Source organism: Alligator mississippiensis, chromosome 3 (assembly GCF_030867095.1).
Source record: "Alligator mississippiensis isolate rAllMis1 chromosome 3, rAllMis1, whole genome shotgun sequence".
Taxonomy (NCBI): domain Eukaryota; kingdom Metazoa; phylum Chordata; order Crocodylia; family Alligatoridae; genus Alligator; species Alligator mississippiensis.
In genome coordinates, this window is record NC_081826.1 from 67,476,503 (window position 1) to 67,496,016 (window position 19,514).

The following is a 19,514-nucleotide window of genomic DNA, read 5'->3' on the forward strand; positions in this document are numbered from 1 at the left end:
ATTTATACCAATGTTTTTAGGATGTGAACCCTTTTAGGATGTATCCCGGGACAACAGACATAAAATGGTTTATTCCAGGATAAATGCAACATTTGTTTGTAGCCTCAGAGAGGCACAAGCTCTCCTTGGCTACAGCCTACTTTATCAGATGCTGTGAATGGCCTTGCAGAGATAGCCAGTGTTGCAATTAACAATGGGGTGCTTAGTGCTTATGAAGACTGACATGACACTTCCGTCGAGAATAAGCAGAAAGGCTTTATTAACTAAACAACGAGCTGTATAGGAAAATGACAGGTAGGCTATTGCAATCTACAAGCAAAACAAGCTATAATCAAGTCCAGTATATTTCTAGCCGTAATAGTGGTTTTCTCAGCAGCACGGGCAAGGACGCGGTTCTGATCTTTGCAGCCTCTCACCAGGTGTGGATCTGTCACCCAGGGTGGTCAGCTGGGCACAGGTTATGATGGGTCAGTGTGGTGTTTCCCTTCTGAGATGAGCACCCCTTGCTGCCAGCTCCATCCTTCTCTTATACTCATTCTTCAAAGAATATTTTTCTTGATGGGTTGAAGATCAGGGTCCAGACAAAGTTGACAATGTGGAGGTCATTGTCTTTCAGTTGTGGAGTAAATGTTATCCTTTTGGATCCATCTGTGGTTGTTGTGGGTGAAACTGACATGCACAAAATCCCTTGATTGCTCTGGAGGTTTGTCAGTTGCTTAATTATAGTGTGGCTTGATTGCTCAAGCCCAACACCCTAAACCGGAGGTATACTATTTGATTTAATTACAGTAGGACTTGATTACTTGACTAGAGCACCTTAGACCTTGGATCATAAGGGACTGTATAGGTTGTGATAACAGGACGGAACCCAAAATATTTTTCCATCTGGTACAGACACCTAGATTGGTGAGGGATCTGATGAAAAGGAAGAGGCAATCACATTGAAAGGGGAATTTATTCATAATCAATTCAGAGTAGTTGGGCATGGGATGTGCTTGATACCAGGGTTAGAGCTGAGATTAACTGTATTATGTTTCAGGTGGTCCCAGCCATGAGTTTACATTCTCATGCAAAAGAGCACTGATATTATAATTTAGTCATTTGAATACTGCACATAGGCCCAGACAATCTTGATGTCCAGCAGCAGGGTACTAATCAGAAAGAAAGAGTCATTCAAATACTTTGCATCTAAATGTCCTTATCCTATCCATTGTATTTACAAATACAGTGTTAATGATTTGAGATTTCTTTTTAAAGTTTTTTTCTCTGTCCTGATAGTAAATGCTAAGTAGGAATAAATGTTAATATCTTGTATAATGTATCCTTCTTATAGAGTAGTTTTTGAAAGTCAATGACTTCATACATTACAGTTATTGCATTGTAATAAGTATCAATAGGGCTATAATACTAACTAATAGCATCTTTTGCTTAAGCACCTGAAAGTACTTTATTTCATTAAAACTTCACAGCAACCACATACAGTGGGTACAGGAATACCATTGGGGTTGTTTTATCTACCACTTGAATTCTGCCAACTCTGCAATGAAATATAGCATCTTTTTAACTATGCAAATTAATGCCACAGACCTGTTTAAAAAGGAAGCATTAAAGAAGGAGCTTTTCATTTGAAGCTCTAGGGAGTATGCAAAATGGAATCACCTGTGTTAGAATTAGACTAAGACAAATAAGTGTTACTTAAAGAGTGCTAAAAAGTGTAATGATCAGAGGTGATCAGGACAGCACTTGTATATAAACATTACTACGTCACAATGCTCTCTTCACGACTGGTCTCCTTAACTAATACTGGCTCATTGGTTTATTATTGACTTAGGCCCTTATCCTTTTGTTGGATTCCACAGGCACAAAAGAGTTTTCTGCAGAGCTTCTTGCAAAATCAGGACTGGAAAAAGAATCATGTCATTTGTTCAGCTGCTGGCACAACATCTTGCTGCACAAATGTGTTCTCTAAACAGTGCACAATGAGGGCTTAAAAACAGGATAAAATATTTTCTATAATGGATTTCCATCAGTTAGGTTTTAACACAGTTTTATAGCTATACTGCTTAGTGTTACATTATGCAAATTTGGTCAAGCTCTCTCCTCAGCCCCAGACAAAATGATGTTTGTCTTTTAGACGTATGTATTTCCTTCATTGTAAAAACCATTGCTGTTTTAAGTTGCTACAGAAATAGTAAGTTGGGTCCCTGTCATTTTCTTGATGGCTTACTCTCCAAAGAGAAAGCAAATAAATAATTAGATGTAATTTAAATAATAATATGTGCAAATAATTACAAACTAAATAAATGACCAGTTGTGCATACTCTCCGAATTTCTCTGAAATTCTTACCAGTAGAAAGACATCTCATAACTGTGTTCCAGTCCCCTGTCTGGAGAGTTTACACAAGCAAACTTTCTAGCCAGGGAGCATCAGTGGGCTGCTCTCTGGGCTATCCCTACCCTTAAGGGAACCCATTACTTACCAGCTTGTCCTCTCCCCTGCTTGGGAATGGGGCAGGCTGTTGAGAGGCAGACCCTCCCACACTGGCTTTTAAATCCCCATTTGGGCTGCACACAGGCAAGGAATTGTCTGATTTAAAGCCAGAGGAATGGGGAAACAGTCCTAGGCTCCCTAGATTTTAAATCATCATTTGTGCCACCTAGCAGGGCAGCACACGCGACGTTTAAAGCCTGCAGGACTGGAAACAAGGGCAGGGAGAGCTTCCAACTAGTCCTGGAGAAGAGTGGAACAGGATGGCAATTCCAGTTATCGCAACTGAAAGATTGTTCTGGCTGCTCCACTCCCCTCCTAGACCAGACTGGTAGGGGAGAGTACAAGCATTTATTCTTGTGAGAGTTTCAATCTCAGAGGAATATTGACACCTGGAAGATCTTTCTCCCAGAGGGTTCACATTCCCCACCAGGAGAAAATGAATGAACATTTCTATGTTCATAGTTTTTACTAAAAGTAGAGCAATTCTTCCATTGGAAACATAACACGTGTACATAGCCTAAAATCTTTAATACATGTAAAGAAATAGCTGCTACTGTCCACTGTTGTGTCCTTTTTACTACATACATCTCTATAATTTTGTGTGTATGTATTCACATAGTACCCCCAAATACAAGAATGTTTAGGAACTATGTATATAAGGATTGGGACTGAGTCGTGGAAAACAGTGAAGCAACTCTGAAAAAAGAAATCAGGACAAAGGTGGACAGCCAGCTGAATATGAGCTCCTGATGTGATGCTGTGATTAACAGTGCTAATACAATCCATTTATATATTTTTATTTATTTATTTATTTATTTTTTAAAGAAATATCAAGTAGTAGAGGAGAGGGGACATTATTTCTATATATAGAATTACTGGCACCATTACTGGAATACTGAGGGCAGTCTTCTGGCCACTCTTCCATAAAGGATGTTGAAAAATTCCAAAAGGTTACAGCTGAAAAAAGGGAAAGGAAATATTTTAGGGAGAAAAAAAATTAAGAAAGCTTTAAAAGTGGTTTGGGTTTTGGTAAATATGCTTTTATAAGGAGAGACTAATGAAGCTTCTTTATTTAGTGTATCAAAGTGTTGATTAAAAATTAATTAAATAGTTTTGATAGTGCAGGGTCCTTTAATGTGGCAAATAAAATGTAAGAAATCTAGTGGTTGGAAGCTGATGCTAGAACATTTGGTGTCAAATGAGAGTGCAACTGTCTAAAAGTGAAGTTATTAACCACTGAAAGGAAAAACTTAGGAAGGATTCAGATTTGTCTTTCATAGGTTGAGCCTTTACATCAAGATTGGTTTCTAAATCTTTTGAAATCAATGGGCACATCCAGGCATGCGTGGATGTTTGGCTTCCCGTGGAGAAGTAGTGGCAATGCACCTTGCGCCACTGCTTCTTGTCCCTGGGGAACACCTGTGCCATGCGCACTTTGACACGTGGCAAGTTGCCCTGGGTGGGGTAGGGAAGGATGTGGCTAGCACTGAGCTAACCCCACCAGCCTTACCTAGGGTACTGGAGGCCTCCCGGGGATGCAGCCATGGTGATTCTGCTGTGTGGAGCATGGCTTCGGGTGGCCTGGCTCCGCTTTTCAGCAGCGCATGCTGGCCAAACGTCCATTGCTCCGGTTTTTTTTTGGTTTTTTTTCCATGGGTTTGGGTTTGTTTGTTTTTTTGACCCCTGGATATCCAGAGGTCAAAAAAACCCCATGGAAATAAACCTGGTGCAGTGCACACACAGGCTGCATGCCCTTGCAGGGCAGAGAACACTGGACTATGTGGTATGTGGTGCTGCAAATGTGTTTGCAAATCCACATACTGAATGACCATGCTCTTTTTGTGCTTGTGTCTTGAAAAAGCCCTCATTTTGTAGTAAAATGTATAAAAGGTTGTTAAAAGATTTAAGTTTTAAAAACCACTTCATTTTGACATCCTCATTTCTTTTGTAAAAAAAAAAAAAATCACCGTATCACAGGTAATCTACCTTGAACAGTTGAGCAGAATACTTTCTGCTCTTGCTACTTCCAAGGATATGGAGTGCTATTGTGCCTGATTTTGTCTTTTTACTGACATGTATTTCCAGTCTTTGCTGCAAAGAGTTCAGAATGTAGGTTATAATAATGAGAAATGGGTCAGGCAAACAGGAAGGAGAAAATGGGTTGTTGAGAGAAGAGTAAAATATGAAAACAATACAATTAAGATATGGCAATACTGAAGAAGAAAACAAATTATTGTTAGGGAATGCTGGCAAGATTTAGCAGACTAAATCCAGAAACAAAGGTAGCAGATGCAAAGTCAGCCAGGGTGTTGAAATGGGAAAGAGTAGAAGAGAAAGGTAAAGAAGTGTGCAGTGGGACAAGTGGAGAAAGGGTATAGAGTGGTAACAATATATATCTTCTCCTTTCTTAATCTGATTATCTTTTGATGGCACCAAGAAATGTAGCTTTTGTTCTTGAATTGCTGTTGATGTGTGTAATGGTTGTTTTATATTGATTACTTGTTAGAAATTTCATTAGTCAACTGGTGCGTGTTTAATTTTTTTATATATGAAGACATTTAATCGTAGGTGCAACTGTAGAAATGATTCATAACAACAAATACATTCATAATATGAAAGGAAGACATGATATCAGCATGGAAAATAACAATTTTCCTAATGTTTTTATAAACATTTTTCTTGTTGGACTAATTGGGCTGTTTGAAAACATTTGAATGTGCAAGCTAGAAAATGTTGTGTCTAAAAATCCATTTAGGTGAACAGTTATTCCGTTTGTATGTACACATGCTAGGTCTCTTTTTCCTCGTGCATTCTGAAACCATCTTTTTTGAGAATTAATTGTCTCACCACAACAATACTGTCTGGAAACATTCAACTAGCCAGTTGTGAAATCCCAACAAAAGTCCTGACTTTTGTGTTTTAAATCTCTTTTAGCTAAGAAGAAGAAACCAAAACTCTTGAACAAGTTTGATAAAACCATTAAAGCTGAACTTGATGCTGCTGAAAAGCTGCGTAAAAAGGTAGCATTTGAATTCTTCTTTCACATATTGCAAACAAACAAACATAAAAAGTAACCTGCGAATGTTAGATTGTTTCTGTGCAAGTCCTCTTTTTTTTTTCCAAACCAAATATTCAGGCTTTACTTCAGGAAAAGCTCCCTTCAGTTCCTTCCCTTGAAGACAGCATGTTCACACTTCACCATGATGGTGATATGTTTTAGGCCATGTCTCAGCATATGCATGTGTGATGCTTGCCAGAGATGGCCTGAGGCCCCCACAGCTGTGCCTCAAGTCAGTCTGTTCACCCAGAAAACATTCGCTGAGCTTGTCTGGTGCACTCAGAATACTGAAGTGACTAAACCCTGACAGTGTCCAGAAAAGACTACTGTTGGAAACCCTGTCACCATCCGGCATGCTGGTCACAGCTGCATTTGGGACATGATGAGATGCCTGCCTGGATCATCTCTAAATACAAGGGTCATCATCTCCACAGTTCTTGAGACTTGTATGTTCTATAAATGCACTGGATCTTCAGGCCCTCAAAGTGATGTGTGGAGTTTTTCCCAGTTGTGCAGCACTTGTTTGCTTATAGATACCACCTTTGTGAGAATCTGGTAACAAATCTTTGCTGCAAGAGATAATGCAAAGTTCCTTAATTTCTGTTCTGGAGAGGGCATGTTCCCTATCTAATGCCTTCCTCCTGGAATCACATTGTACATTTTCCCATGAATATTACTGATTTGGGGGGGTGATTGCCTGTCTTGGACAAGACTTGTCTTGGCTCATTCAGAGAAAGCATGTGACCCAGAATACTCTCAGCCAAAGTCATGCCTACACAGTCTCCAAACAAGCTCTCACTTCACAGAGACTTGTAACACTTTTTGCTACAACTGACAGTATTGATGCTAGTTGGATGATTAACTTGAAGAAGGACTGCTTGTCCTTTGTCCAGGCAATCCTGGTGCAAAACAGGAAACCATCTACATGGAACACTTCCAGATGAAAGGGATTGTCCATATGTGGAGTCAAATGAGACCTAGTGCCTAAAACTAGATATCTAACCCTGATACCCAAGATTAAATTTGTTACTACAATTGGAAAGTTCAGAGTTCCCCTACAGTCAAGGTCTAGTAGTGCGTCACCCTCCAATACAGATGCTCTCCCCTCTGACGGTACTGAAATGTTTTTAAGGGCCTGATCTATGCCTGCCTACAGTGCACAGAACCTACTCTGATTTGAGACTTTTACAACATCCTTCTCAAGTTCATGGACCCACTCTTTGAGCCCCTTTTGGAGTGCTCAATTAACCACCTTTCCTTCAGAATCTCCCTAGGCCAAGAGATACTTCCCTGTATATCTTGTTCCAGAATGATTGACTGGTAGGGGCCTTATGCAAAATTCTTCTTCCCAGATGTGGTTTGAGTTGCACTTTTCCCATTTGTATGGCTGCAGGGGACAGGACTAGGAGCAATGGTGCCAAATTGCAGCAGGTGAAACTTTAGTTTGGATATTAGGAAGAACATTTAACTATGAGTATGGTTAAGCACTGGAACAGGCTGTCCAGAAAGACTGTGAAATCCTCATCCTTAGATATATTAACATGCATATTAGACAAACATTTGACTGGGATTGTTTAGTCAGGATGATCCTGCGTTGAGCAGGGGGTTGGACTAGATGATCTCCTGTGGTCCCTTCCAACCCTACTTTTCTGATTCTATCATCAACCTTCTTTGTAAAAGCACCTTAAGATCTACAAGTTAAGTGCTATGTAAGAGCTAGGTGTTTATTATGAGTGAACCAATATACCTGTGTTCTTCCTTAAGCCACATTTCATCCATGGAGAAAAGAAATCTTCACACCATAAATGTATCTCATACACTTTGGTCTTACATTAACAGAGCTGAATCTTTCAGGTTGTCCCCACATCTGTTCATGATGCTTGGTAGGTAGCTATTTTAGAGGCCAAAACATTTAATCAAAAATGCTAAGGACTAGACCCAGTTTCACCTTACGCACCTAAATAGTAGTTTACCACCCATATAAATACCAAACAAATTTTGGCACATATGCACATTTTGCAGTTCTACTTACAATGTTGTAGTCAGCATGTATTCCAGTGATTCTCTGCAAGCCAGTTTTAAGAGTTCTCTGATACCATGGACTTTGAATTGTGAAGGAACTGATTAGGTTTGCAGCCACCCTACCCTTTGCAGCCTTCTTATACGGGGAGATACAGAACACTTGTGCAGTCCCAGTGACCGGAGCTATTCAGAATATTCCAAGCATACATGAAACACACATGCAGGCAGATCTACACTGGAATCTCTATTATGGTCCCTGAAAGAGTTATATGAAGTAAACATACATATGTGGAAATGAAAATTCTAGCTAGAACCTGCTGTTCCTTATGCTTTGTTTTTTAGTTCTTTGATCACCCATATCTGACAATATTTAGTCTTTAACTTGTATGTTTTCAGCTAGTCAAAAGAAAATGTGTAAGACAGACAAAACTATTGTTTTTAACCAAGAGTATTGTTTTATGTCTAATCAGAGTAATACATTTCCCTGAAACAAGAAAGCAATAAATAATGTGAGAGAGAGAAACCTCTTAGTCAGTAATATGAAATCATGTGTTTCTGTTTTTGTTTTATGTACCTGGGAATATTAATCATGAAACATAATTCATCCCTTAGGATAAATGTTTTCCTACAAGATGCAACAAATATTTTTTAAAATTCTTCTTATAGGGAAAAGTTGAAGAAGCACTGAAGGCATTTGAAGCCTTAGTGAACAAGTATCCACAAAGTCCACGAGGAAGATATGGCAAAGCACAGGTACCAGTGAAACAGTTATAAATGTAAAAATAATAATCAGAGTTTATCTAATTATGAACTCCTGTGTACAAAGTAGTCTGTTTCTGTAGTTATGTCTAATGGTCTTGGTTTTGTTTTAAATTCAAACCATTTTTTTTCTATCCACTCTCCTAAAAATGAAGGCACTGGAAAATAAGCTTACTTCGTAATAATTTAGTGGCTTGATGTGATGCCTACAAAAAGAAATAATCATTTTATTTTCATAAAGCACAAGAGAATCCCATAGGACTAGGTGTAATAAAAGCCTATTTGAACTCATATTAATCAGGATGAGCAAAATAAAAACATCACAGTAGAAAGGAATTGTGCTGTGCTACAATTAATGAAGCATTTGAATTGCAATCACAAACAGTTTCTCTTGGTTAATAATAATCATTCTAGAACCAAAACACAGCTATCCAAGCAAGTTATGTACAGACACTAGTATGCCATGGATCAAATTCTCTGAGTATAAATGGGTGAAATGTCATTGCGTTTATTGCAGTTAAACCCTTTTATTCCAGAAGATTTGGGTCCTGTGCATAACTGAGCTTCAAAAAATGAACAAATGAACTCCCATGTTCACTAATATACAGCTATTGTATTTAAAACTTTTAAAATTAATGCAGTATTGATATAAAATAATGAATCTAGATTGATTGACTTGTATATGTTTCTATTGTTGAACTACTTCTGGTGCATGAACAATACCTCCTCCTTGCCCTGCTGTTTAGCTAAACAGGAATGGAACACAGGCCTATAAAAATAGGAGAGATTAGGGGAAACGCTAAAATTTTGAGGTAGAAGACAGGGTAGAGATGCACCTTGTAGAACTGAATCAAAGATGGATAAGCTTTCATGAGGAAATCCTCACTTTATCAGATTTTGAAGATGCATCTAACCTGAGTGAACGTAAAAGGCATATTAAATAAGGCATGCAAAATTTAATGCAGTGTTTAAAATGAAATATATATAGTATGGTTCTTTGCATGCGCGCGCGCGTGCACACGCACACACACACACACACACACACACGATACATGTAGCATTCATATATATAAACATATAATGGATCACGTCATACAAAGTAGAAATGTTTTGCACAAAAGTGAAGTTTTGAAATATCTCCTATTGCAGTCATTCAATGAGTCCATTGTCTTTAATGAAGTCTGATATCACTTGAAAAGTATTATACACATCTAAGTTTGCTTTAATATTTAAGGAGCAAAGTTTTTGGATGCATAGTAGTAAGTCCAATTTTTAGTGGGGTGGGGAGGTAGTTAGTTTTTTTTCAGAAGAAATCCTGGTTTGTTTTTTTCAAACACTACCCACAAAAATTTATAATCTGATATAGTTTAAAAACGAAACACCAGATATTCAGTTGACATTATTTTGTTGATGTAAGTTGAGCTATGACAATATTGTATTCCAAATCTATAGATAGAGGTGTGTGAAACAGGCTGTATTCGATTTGCATTTGGCCCATATTCGGGACAGTGATTCAATTTATTGATTCGTATCACTGTCCCGATTCAATTCAGATGAATCCGAATCTGGATTCAATGCTGATTCAGAGCATCAGTAATTTGGCCATAGACATAGCTTTAAATATTTTTTCTACATACCTCAAGGTACCAGGCGCAGCTCGTGAACACTGTGATGGTGGGGTGGATGGAGTGTCCCACAGAAGCGTGGAAGACCCCCCTGTGTGCTTGGCAGTAAACCTGGAAGTGGACCAGAAGTACTTCAGGTCTGCTGGGGAGTGTGTAGCCCCTGCCCCCCCCCCAACTCCCTCGGCTCAGCATTTGGCCGTGGGGAGACCCTGGGTTTCCCCCCAGACCCAGGAGGCACCAGTTGCCAAGTCAGGGAGATGCGGGAGGAGGCCCCAGCATGCTCCTTGGTGGACCTGGAAGTGGACCAGAAGTACTTCTGGTCCACTTCCAGGCCTGCTGCCGAGCACACTGGGCACCCCCCTCCTCACCCCCCCCCCCATGCTTCAGTGAGATGCTCCATCTGCCCCAGCATCGCAGCGTTCGTGAGCCGCCTGGTACCTCAAGGTATGTAGAAAAAACATTTCAAGCTGTGTCTCTGTCCAAATCATTGAATCTTACCAAATCTCTCTGAATCTATTTGGAGGGGTCCAATTCAATTTGGAGAGATTAAAGGGTCTCCTGGTTTGATTCGGATTTGGAGATTCGGCCACTGAAGCGGGACTAATCTCCGCCAAATCGAATTAGCAACCGAAGCTTCACACAGCCCTAACAGTTGGGTAGTGTTCTATGAGACTCAACCTTGTGGTTTTAGAATGTCTTTTTGAATACAGTCAAGAAATGCAGTATTAAAAATGTATATTATTCTTAATAGATTCATATGTGTATGTCTTCTCCTGTGTATGCTGACATGCATTTTCCAGGGTAATATGAGCAATTATAAACTTCACTACAGTACTCAAGCAACCAACTAATTCCTCTTCCATACTCGCATGGAAATTTTACAGACTGGAAATTTTAAAATTCATCCCATTAATTAGGATTTATAACATTTACTATTTACACACACAACATATTTTTGAAAATTCTGAGAAAGGTGATGATTTCTTACTAGCAGTTTTGTGTCTCCATGCAGTCTGAGGATGACTTGGCTGAGAAGATGAGAAGCAATGAAATACTGCAAAAAGCCATCAGTACCTATGAGGAAGTGGCCAGCCTGCCAAATGCCCCAACTGATCTGATAAAACTGAGTTTGAAACGACAAGCAGACAGGCAGCAATTTCTTGGTAAGACAAATAAGCTTAGGTCTATGTCATAAATATGTAGAACTTCTAGGTGACATTTTCAAATGCTGAAGAAAATTAGGAATTCACTTCTATTGATTTTTCAGTGAGACTTACATTTTTAAATTCCATACATGCATTGTAAAAATCTCACCCTACAATGCTGTTAGTATGCATGTTATAGTACTGGCTACAAATTCATTATCCAAGACTGGGGACATATTGTGCTAGGTGCTGTGCATGAGGACAGTGAAAGAGGGTACCTGACTCAAAAAACAAAACAAAAACCAAACAAACAAACAAAAACTTTCAAGCAAAGATAGAAGAGAAAAGTGGTGGTGTGTCTGTTTGGCAGAAGAACTGGGGCATCGTGAAATTAATTGATTTACCGGTGGCCATGCAGGAAGTATGCTTTGGTACTAGGAGCTGAACTCAATTCTCCTGAGTCCCAACATAATGCTTCTATCCACAAGATAATTCTTCCTCTCTGGATGTTTTGAAAAGTTTTACTTCTCTAAACAAAATATTCTGCATACATATTTTGAGGTTTCAAAAGGCTAGTTTGAAGTTGTAGATGAACTGTTAAGAGATTGTAACTGTTAACTATATAATATTATCAAACAGAAAATCTCATGTTATTACCCATAAACCTTTTGGCAGTTTTGTTTGATTAATATAATATACCCTATTAGCTTCTTCCAGTGAGTAACTAATTAGTAACATATTTAGCAAGGTATTACCCCATAAGTTGTGAAGTGTTACTTATCTTAGTAACGTGATTTGTTAGGACTTGGGGGGGGGGGGTTAAAGTAAAATTTTCTACTCATCCAAAAAACTGTACATGCAGGGATGATTAGAGCAGGGGTACTTAACCACTGGCGTATGGTCCAGATCCAGTCCATGGAGCAATGTCATCCAGCCCATGGGTGGCAACATTAATTGCTGCTCCCCTGCTGCCAAATTTCTGGACCCATGGGAATCCTAAGGCCTAGACATGTGGCCCTGTATAGGGCTGCATGCAGGTGTGTGGAGCTGTTTCCAGGCACATGGGGTCATGTTTGGGTGCACAGTGCTAGCCCAGCAGGGGCTGCATTCAGGTTCATGGCATCCAACCAGCAAACGTTATGTCTGGCCACATGGCACCAGACTGGCACCAAGACCTTTTTTGTCTCTGTTACCCACCTCTCCAACCTCTCTGGACCTTCTCCAACTTCTCCACATCCCTTTTAAAATGTGGAGTCCAGAACTTCATTCATTTCTCCATATAAGGCCTAACCAGTGCTAAATAAAGAGGCACTATCACTTCCCATGTCTTGTGCCTAATGCTTCTATTGATGCAGCCAAAAGCTGCATTTACCTGTGTGTATCTGCATCACACTGCAGACTTGTATTGAGTCTATGGTCTACCAAGACTCTCAAGTCCTTTTTCATAGTGCTGCCATCCAGCCAGGTGTAACCACTTTCAAATTTGTCTTTTTGATTATTCCTCCTGAGGTGTAGTACATTTGTCCATATTTAACTTCATCCTCTTAGCTGTAACCGAAATGCCCAATCTGTCAAGATCTTTCTGAATAGTGCTTGCATCCTCCAGTGTGGTCACAATCCTTCCCAGTTTTGCATTGTCTGCAAACTTGCTCAAGAAGCTTTCTATGCTGTCATCCAACTCACTAATAAATACATTGAGCAGCACTGGGCCCAGGACAGACCCCTGTGGGACTCCACTTGAAACCTTCTGCCATTTTGACATGATCCCATTAATAGATATCCTTTACTTGCAGGTATTGAGCCATTTATCTATCCACCTAACAGTATTTTTATCTAGTGCACATTTCTCCAGTTTGTTTTGAGAAGGTCGCATGGGACATTGTCAAAAGCTTTGCTGAAGTCCAGATGCCTGTATCCACAGCATTCCCTTCATTCACTCAAGTAGTTACTTTGTCAAAGAAGGAGATCAAGTTAGTTTGAGACGATTTGTGTTTCATAAATCCATGCTGACTGCTTCGTTCTCTAGATGCTTGCAAATGGCCTTCCTTAGGGTGTATGCTCCAGTAACTTCCTAGGTATTGAGGTGAGGCCAATTGGTCTGTAGTTCCCTGGCCTTCCTTTTGGCTTTTCTTTTTTTTTTTTAGAGGGGCACTACATTGGCCCTCTCCAGTCCTTTGGTACCTGGCCCATCTCCTATGAATTCATAAAGGTCATTGCCAAGGGCACCAAGATCTCCTCTGCCAGTTCCTTCAGTACCCTGGCATGAAGCTCACCCGGTCCTGCTGACTTATATTATTTGGACACAACTGACTGTCTCTCTTGTTATCTCCTCAGCTTGCCCCCTTCTTTATCCAGATATTCCTTATTATGTGTCTGGCTGCAGCACAATTTTTTTGTGAGGCAAAGTAGCTAGTGAGTAGTCCCACCTTCTTTGCATCTTTGGTTAGAAGTTCCCCTTGGCTTGTTAACAGAGGACCCACAGCTTCCTTGGTCCTTTTGTACTGGCCAGCATACTTATAGAACCTCCTGTTGTTCTTAACCTCCTTTGCCAGGTGCAGCTCATTCTTTACCTTTGCCTTCCTGATTGACCCTGCAGGTTCTTGCTGTTTCCTGGTATGCTTCTTTGGTATGCTTCCTTCACCTATCCATTCTTCCATTGTCTGTATGCTCTCTTTATGCATTTGAGATATTTTAGAAGCTTCTTGTGCAGCCACATTGATCTCTTGCCATTCTTCTTTTGAATCCATCATGTCAGGACAGTTTCTTGTTGGGGTTGTGGCCTTTAAAAGCTCCCAGCCCTCCTTGGTGCCTTTATCCTTCAATCTATCTTCCAGTGATACCATGCCTATTAACTCCTTAAGTCGAATGAAATCTGCATCTCTGAAATCTAGCATCCTAATTTTGCTGACCTCATGCTTTCCCTGTCTCACAATTTGGAATTCTATTGTATCATGATTGCTTACTCCCAAGTTACCCATCACCTTCACATGCTCCACCAATTCTTCCTTGTTAGTCAGGACAAGATCCAAGCTAAATTATCCCCTAGTCATATCCTCCACTTTCTGAAACAGAAAGTTGTTTTTCACACAAGTCAGGAATCAGCTGGGCATTTTATGTTTGGCTGCATTGTTCTTTCAGCAGATGTCCAGAAAATTGCAATTTCTGATCACTACCATCCCATAGCTTTTGGATAGATGTGTCACCTTCTTGAAGATTGCCTCATTCACTTCCTCTTCCTGATTTAGGTGGCCTATAACAAATCCCCACCATTATATTGATGCTGTATCTTTCAACTTTCATCCTCACCCAAATGCATTCTGCTTTTCTGTCTTCTTCCTCCTGAACCAGGGAACAAGTGTATGTGTGTTTGACTTACAAGGCAATACCACCACCTTTTCTCTCAACCTCGTTCTTCCAAAACAGTGTGACTCGCCATGTTGATGTTCTAGTCATAAGAGCTCTACCACCAGGTCTCTGTGATGCCAATCAGATCGTAGTTCTTTTCACAGGCTTCAGCATCCAGCTTATCTTGTCTATTCCCCACCCATGCATAGGATTTATTTTGCGTTTTGACCTACTCACTTCCCTTTTGTTCTACTTTTTGCAATCCTGTAGTGCTCTTTCCCAGAGTTAAGTGACTTATTTTGAGTCCTTTCCCCTCTGGGCTGTGTGATCTGTTGCTGAAGGGCTTTGATCACTATCCTCTGTGGAACCCAATTTAAATCCCTCCTTACTAGGTTGGCCAGATGATGCCCAAAGATGCTCTTCCCCATTCTCGCCAGATGGATCCCATCTCTTGATAGCAGTCCTCCTCCCAAAAGCATCTGCCCAGTGTTGAAGAAGCTGAGGCCTTCACGTTGACACCACCATCTCGGCCACTTCCAGGATATGGTGGTCTTTGCTTGGATATTATAGCCATCTCTCATATCCCTTCTCAGCCCTCCACCTTCCAAACTGAAAAGCAGTGGAATCCTTGCTTTCAGTGAGAGCCTTCACATATTTAAAGTTAAGAACATGCTTAAATTCTTTGATAAATTGAGGCCTCAACTGGTGTTAAAATGTGTAGCACTTTGAAACCTGAATAGGTAAGGAAACTATAAAATCAGTGTCTTGTTACTGTAATTACTGCAGTACATATAATTCTCCACTAGAGGCTCCCATAATACTGGATGATATGTTTGATATGCAGTTTCCTTAAGGTATTGACTGTAAGACTATACAAATGACAATAATTGAATAAATGTATTCATATATACTAAAGTCCATTCTGTGTTCTGCATCAAAAGTGAGCATTAATAAAACTAGAGAACTCTTTTAACTTGTATTTTCTCAGAATATGTAATAGATAAGCAGGTTGTATTTAGTATTTACAAATTACATTCTCTCATAATTTATTTTTGTTGAATCGAATTAGGTCGCATGAGAGGATCTCTCATTACTCTGCAAAAATTAGTTGACCTGTTTCCCAATGATACTTCATTAAAGAATGACCTTGGAGTAGGTTACCTCTTGATAGGGGATAACAGCAATGCGAAGAAAGTTTATGAGGAGGTAAGCTTCCATTTCAGTTGGGAAAATGTAATAAGCTCCAATATATTTATTCTGAAGAGTTCTTACTTTTAGCTGCTTTAATTTTTTTTTTTAAATATATCATATATATTGGTCTTATGGCTAGCATAAATAACATTTTTGCTAGTAAACCATTTCTTTATTTTGTAACTCAAATATTCCTGTTACCAATGTGCTACTTTTCATAAACTAATAAAGTAAAAGGGATTATGTAACTAGCATAAATTGACCTCCTTTGTCCCATAGTAACCTGCTGTCCCTACATATTTATAATGTAAAATATAAACGTAATGCTCACAGTAATACAGGAAATCCTCAATTTATCCATAGGACAGAATGCAAAAGAGATAAAAAAACAAACAAACAAACAAACCATCCTCTGTTCTGTAGGGATCAGGGCTCATGGACAGAGGTGATATCTTTTATTAGACCAACAAGATTTTTGCAAAAAAAATTCTTTAATTGCAATCTTTCGGGTACAAACATCCTTCATCAGGCATCAAAGAAAAGATTGTAAAAGTTCTCCTGGGTAGAAATGAAAGTTCATATTTCATAGGATTTCACAGAGGGGTCAATGGATGGAAAATCCCCCTGGGCTGTTCAAACTCTGGCTTCCCAGTCCTAGTGACAGTTTTCACCATCTTTTAAGCATGGTGATATATGTGATATGAACTATCCAGGGGGATTTGTATCTCCTGTCATCATGCTGAGGCTGTCTACTGGTGAGGAGAGTTTCTGTATCCATTGGGTGGATAAACTGCATTGTCAGGAAACCCTCTTATATGGATGGAAATTCACCCAGGCTGGTAAGGCAGACACCACCATAGCTCAGTCTGCCTGTGGGGCTGTGAAAGCTGAATGAAGAGAGACCATGACTGTTTCCTGACAATGCTGGTGCATTTATTGGACCATTTAAACCTGCAGGTTAATTTAGATTAGCTGGCAGCAGCAGAAGGCTGTTGGTCTGAGCCTGGAAAATGGAGCAGACTGCATGTCTGGGTCGGTATGTGTTCTGGGTCTAGAGGCAAGCCCTGCCCTCATTGTAATCAGGAGAACTTGTGTCTCCTGGGATCCTCACAGAGAGGAGATTGGGATTAAATTGTATGCCTGGTATAGGGGATGGTTGTAGTTAGAAGGGAGAATTTGCCTCCAACACACAACAGCTCCCAGATACTCCCAGATAGTGTTACTGCAGCTTTGGCAGTTCATAGGATAATAGAAAAGTAGGGAGGAAGAGACCTCATCAGGTCACTTAGTCCAGACCGCTTTACAAGGCAGGATCGTTCCTGACTAAGCCATCCCATTCAAATGTCTGTCTAATCCAGTAGTTCTCAACCTTTTTAGATGCATGGAATCCATTGGAAAATGCCAGCTTTAGTTTTCTTTTCTTTTTTACGACTACAGAAAAATAATAGAGCATTTCTTTTGTTGCAAAGAACCCAGACAAGCCAAAACAAGTCAGAATGTTTTGACACTGAATTCCTATTTAAAATGTCTGGGTTTATCTTGTGAATCATATGTGCACACCTTACAATGCCCACAGAACTCTTGAAATGATCTCAAGGCACCCCTGATTGAGAATCAGCACCCTGATTGATTATCGCTCAGGAGGGACCTCAGGAGGTCATCAAGTCCAACCCCCTCAAAGCAGAAGCATCCCCAGTAGATCATTCCAGCCAGGGCTTTGTTGAGCTGGGCCTTAAAAACCTTAAAGGATGGAGAGTCCACCACCCCTCTGGGTAACCTGTTCTAGTGCTTCACCACCCTTCTAGTGAGAGAGTTTTTCCTAATATCCAACTTACACCTCCCTTGCTGCAACTTGAGACTACTGCTTCTTGTTCTGTCTCCGTTATCACCGAGAACAGTCTAGCTCCATCCCTTTTGGAATCATCCCTCAGGTAGTTAAAGGCTGGTATCAGATCCCCCTTCTCTTAAGTCTTCTCTTCTGCAGACTAAACAAACTCAGTTCTTTCAGTCTCTCCTCAGAAGTTATGTGCCCAGTCCTCAAATCATTTCCGTTGCCCTCCACTGGACTATCTGCAACTTGTCCACATCCTTTCCCTAATGGGGGGGCCCCAAACTGGATACAGTACTCGAGATGTGGCCACACCAGTGCTGAATAGAGGGAAATAAAGGCAGTCCTCAGACTTATGACGCAATTGGTTCCTGAAAACTGTGTGTTAAGTCAAAATGTCATAAGTTTGAACCAATTTTCCAATAAGAACAATGTTAGAAAAGGGGGATTGGTTCCTTTATGATGCTCGACACAGGTGGTAAATCTGTTGTGGGGCGGGGGGAGAGAAGGGGTATAGGAGGGCAGATCAATGCCCCGCAATGAAGGAGGGATTGGGGCTGGGGCTGGGGCAAAAGCTGCCCAGCTGGGGTGGAGGGGCACAGGGAGGGGTTGGGGCAGCTCCCACCACTGCACACTGCCAGCCTGGGAGTGGCTCATGTGGCGGCTCTTACCGCTGCTACCGCTGCAGATCCAGGAAGGCATAGGGAAGTTGTGCCTCCAGATCTGTGTGGAGTGGACAGGGCTGGGACTGCGCCAGGCTGTGCTCTGGACAGGCGGTGGAAGGCACTGGAGCAGGGGCTATACCTTCTTGCTGCTTGCCTGGCCAGGGTGGGGTGGGCAGAGCCACTGCACTGCCTCTGGGCAAGCAGCGTGCAGTATCAGGAGTTGCCCTGGTCCCCTGATGCCTCCAGGATGAACAGCAGCTTTGTCCCGTGCCCCCCTGTCCTGCCCTGGCTCGGCAAGCAGCAGCAGGGCATGAGGGGGTGTACCCCCGGCTTGGGGGGCCGTGAGGGGGCTGCAGTCACCTCATAGCCCCCACAGCCTGCCTAGAGTGCAGCAAGGTGCAGCCCTGGCCCCACCCACCTCACCCCAATCCAGGGGCACACCCCCCATGCCCTGCAGCCATTTGCCCAGCTGGGGCAGGGCAAGGGAGCACAGGACAAAGCTGCTGCTTGTCTGGGAGGCACGAGAAAGCCAGGGTGGCTCCTGCTGCTGCGTGCCACTTCTCTGGAGGCAGCACGGCGGCTCTGCCCTGCCATGGTGGGGTGAGCAGCAGAAGGGCATAGCCCCTGCTCCCAGCACCTTCTGCCACCTGCCCAGAGCACAGCCCAGTGCAGCCCCGGCCCCTCTCACCCCATGCAGATCCGGGGGCACACGCACCCCACCATGCCCTCCCAGACTGGCGGTGGGAGCAGCAGAGAGAGCCATCAGACAAGCCACTCCCAAATCGATGGCACGCAGTGGCAGAAGCTGCCCCACCACTTCCCTGTGCCCCCCCCCCCCCCCCCCCGGTTTTTTATCCACCTTACAGTCCATTCATCAAGCCCATATTTCCTTAGCTTGTTTGCAAGAATGCTGTGGGAGATGGTATGAAAACCATGCTAAAGCCAAGGTATATCATATCCACTGCTTTCCCCGCATCTACAGAGCCAGCCATCTTATTGTAGAAGACAATCAGGTGGGTCAGGCATGATTTGCCCTTGGTGAATCCATGCTGACTGTTCCTGATCAACTTCTTCTCCAAGTGCTTAGAAATGGATTCTTTGAGGAACTGCTCCATGATTTTTCTGGGGACTGAAGTGAGGCTGACAGGTCTGTAGTTCTCTGGATCCTCCTTCTTTCATTCATTAACGATGGGCACTATATTCCCCTTTTTCCAATTGTCTGGGACCTCCTCTGATCACCATGAGTTTTCACAGATAATGGCCAGTAGCTCTGCAGTCACATCAGCCAACTCCCTCAGCACCCTTGGATGCATTGCATCTGGCCCCATGGACTGTACACATTCAGCTTTTCTAAATGGTCCCTAACCTGTTCTTTCACCACTGAG

At 41.6% G+C, this 19,514-nt stretch overlaps 1 protein-coding gene across 6 annotated transcripts in view; it reads left to right on the forward strand.

The window, feature by feature from the left end:
* Positions 1-19,514, forward strand: part of ASPH (aspartate beta-hydroxylase) — a 201,499-nt gene that overhangs the window by 143,530 nt on the left and 38,455 nt on the right. For all 6 annotated transcript variants that reach the window (XM_059724050.1, XM_059724053.1, XM_059724049.1 and 3 more), the window contains 4 exons: positions 5,426-5,511; positions 8,238-8,324; positions 10,968-11,118; positions 15,515-15,651. In XM_059724050.1, coding sequence (XP_059580033.1) covers positions 5,426-5,511; positions 8,238-8,324; positions 10,968-11,118; positions 15,515-15,651 — 461 coding nt within the window. The remainder of the gene's footprint in view (positions 1-5,425; positions 5,512-8,237; positions 8,325-10,967; positions 11,119-15,514; positions 15,652-19,514) is intronic.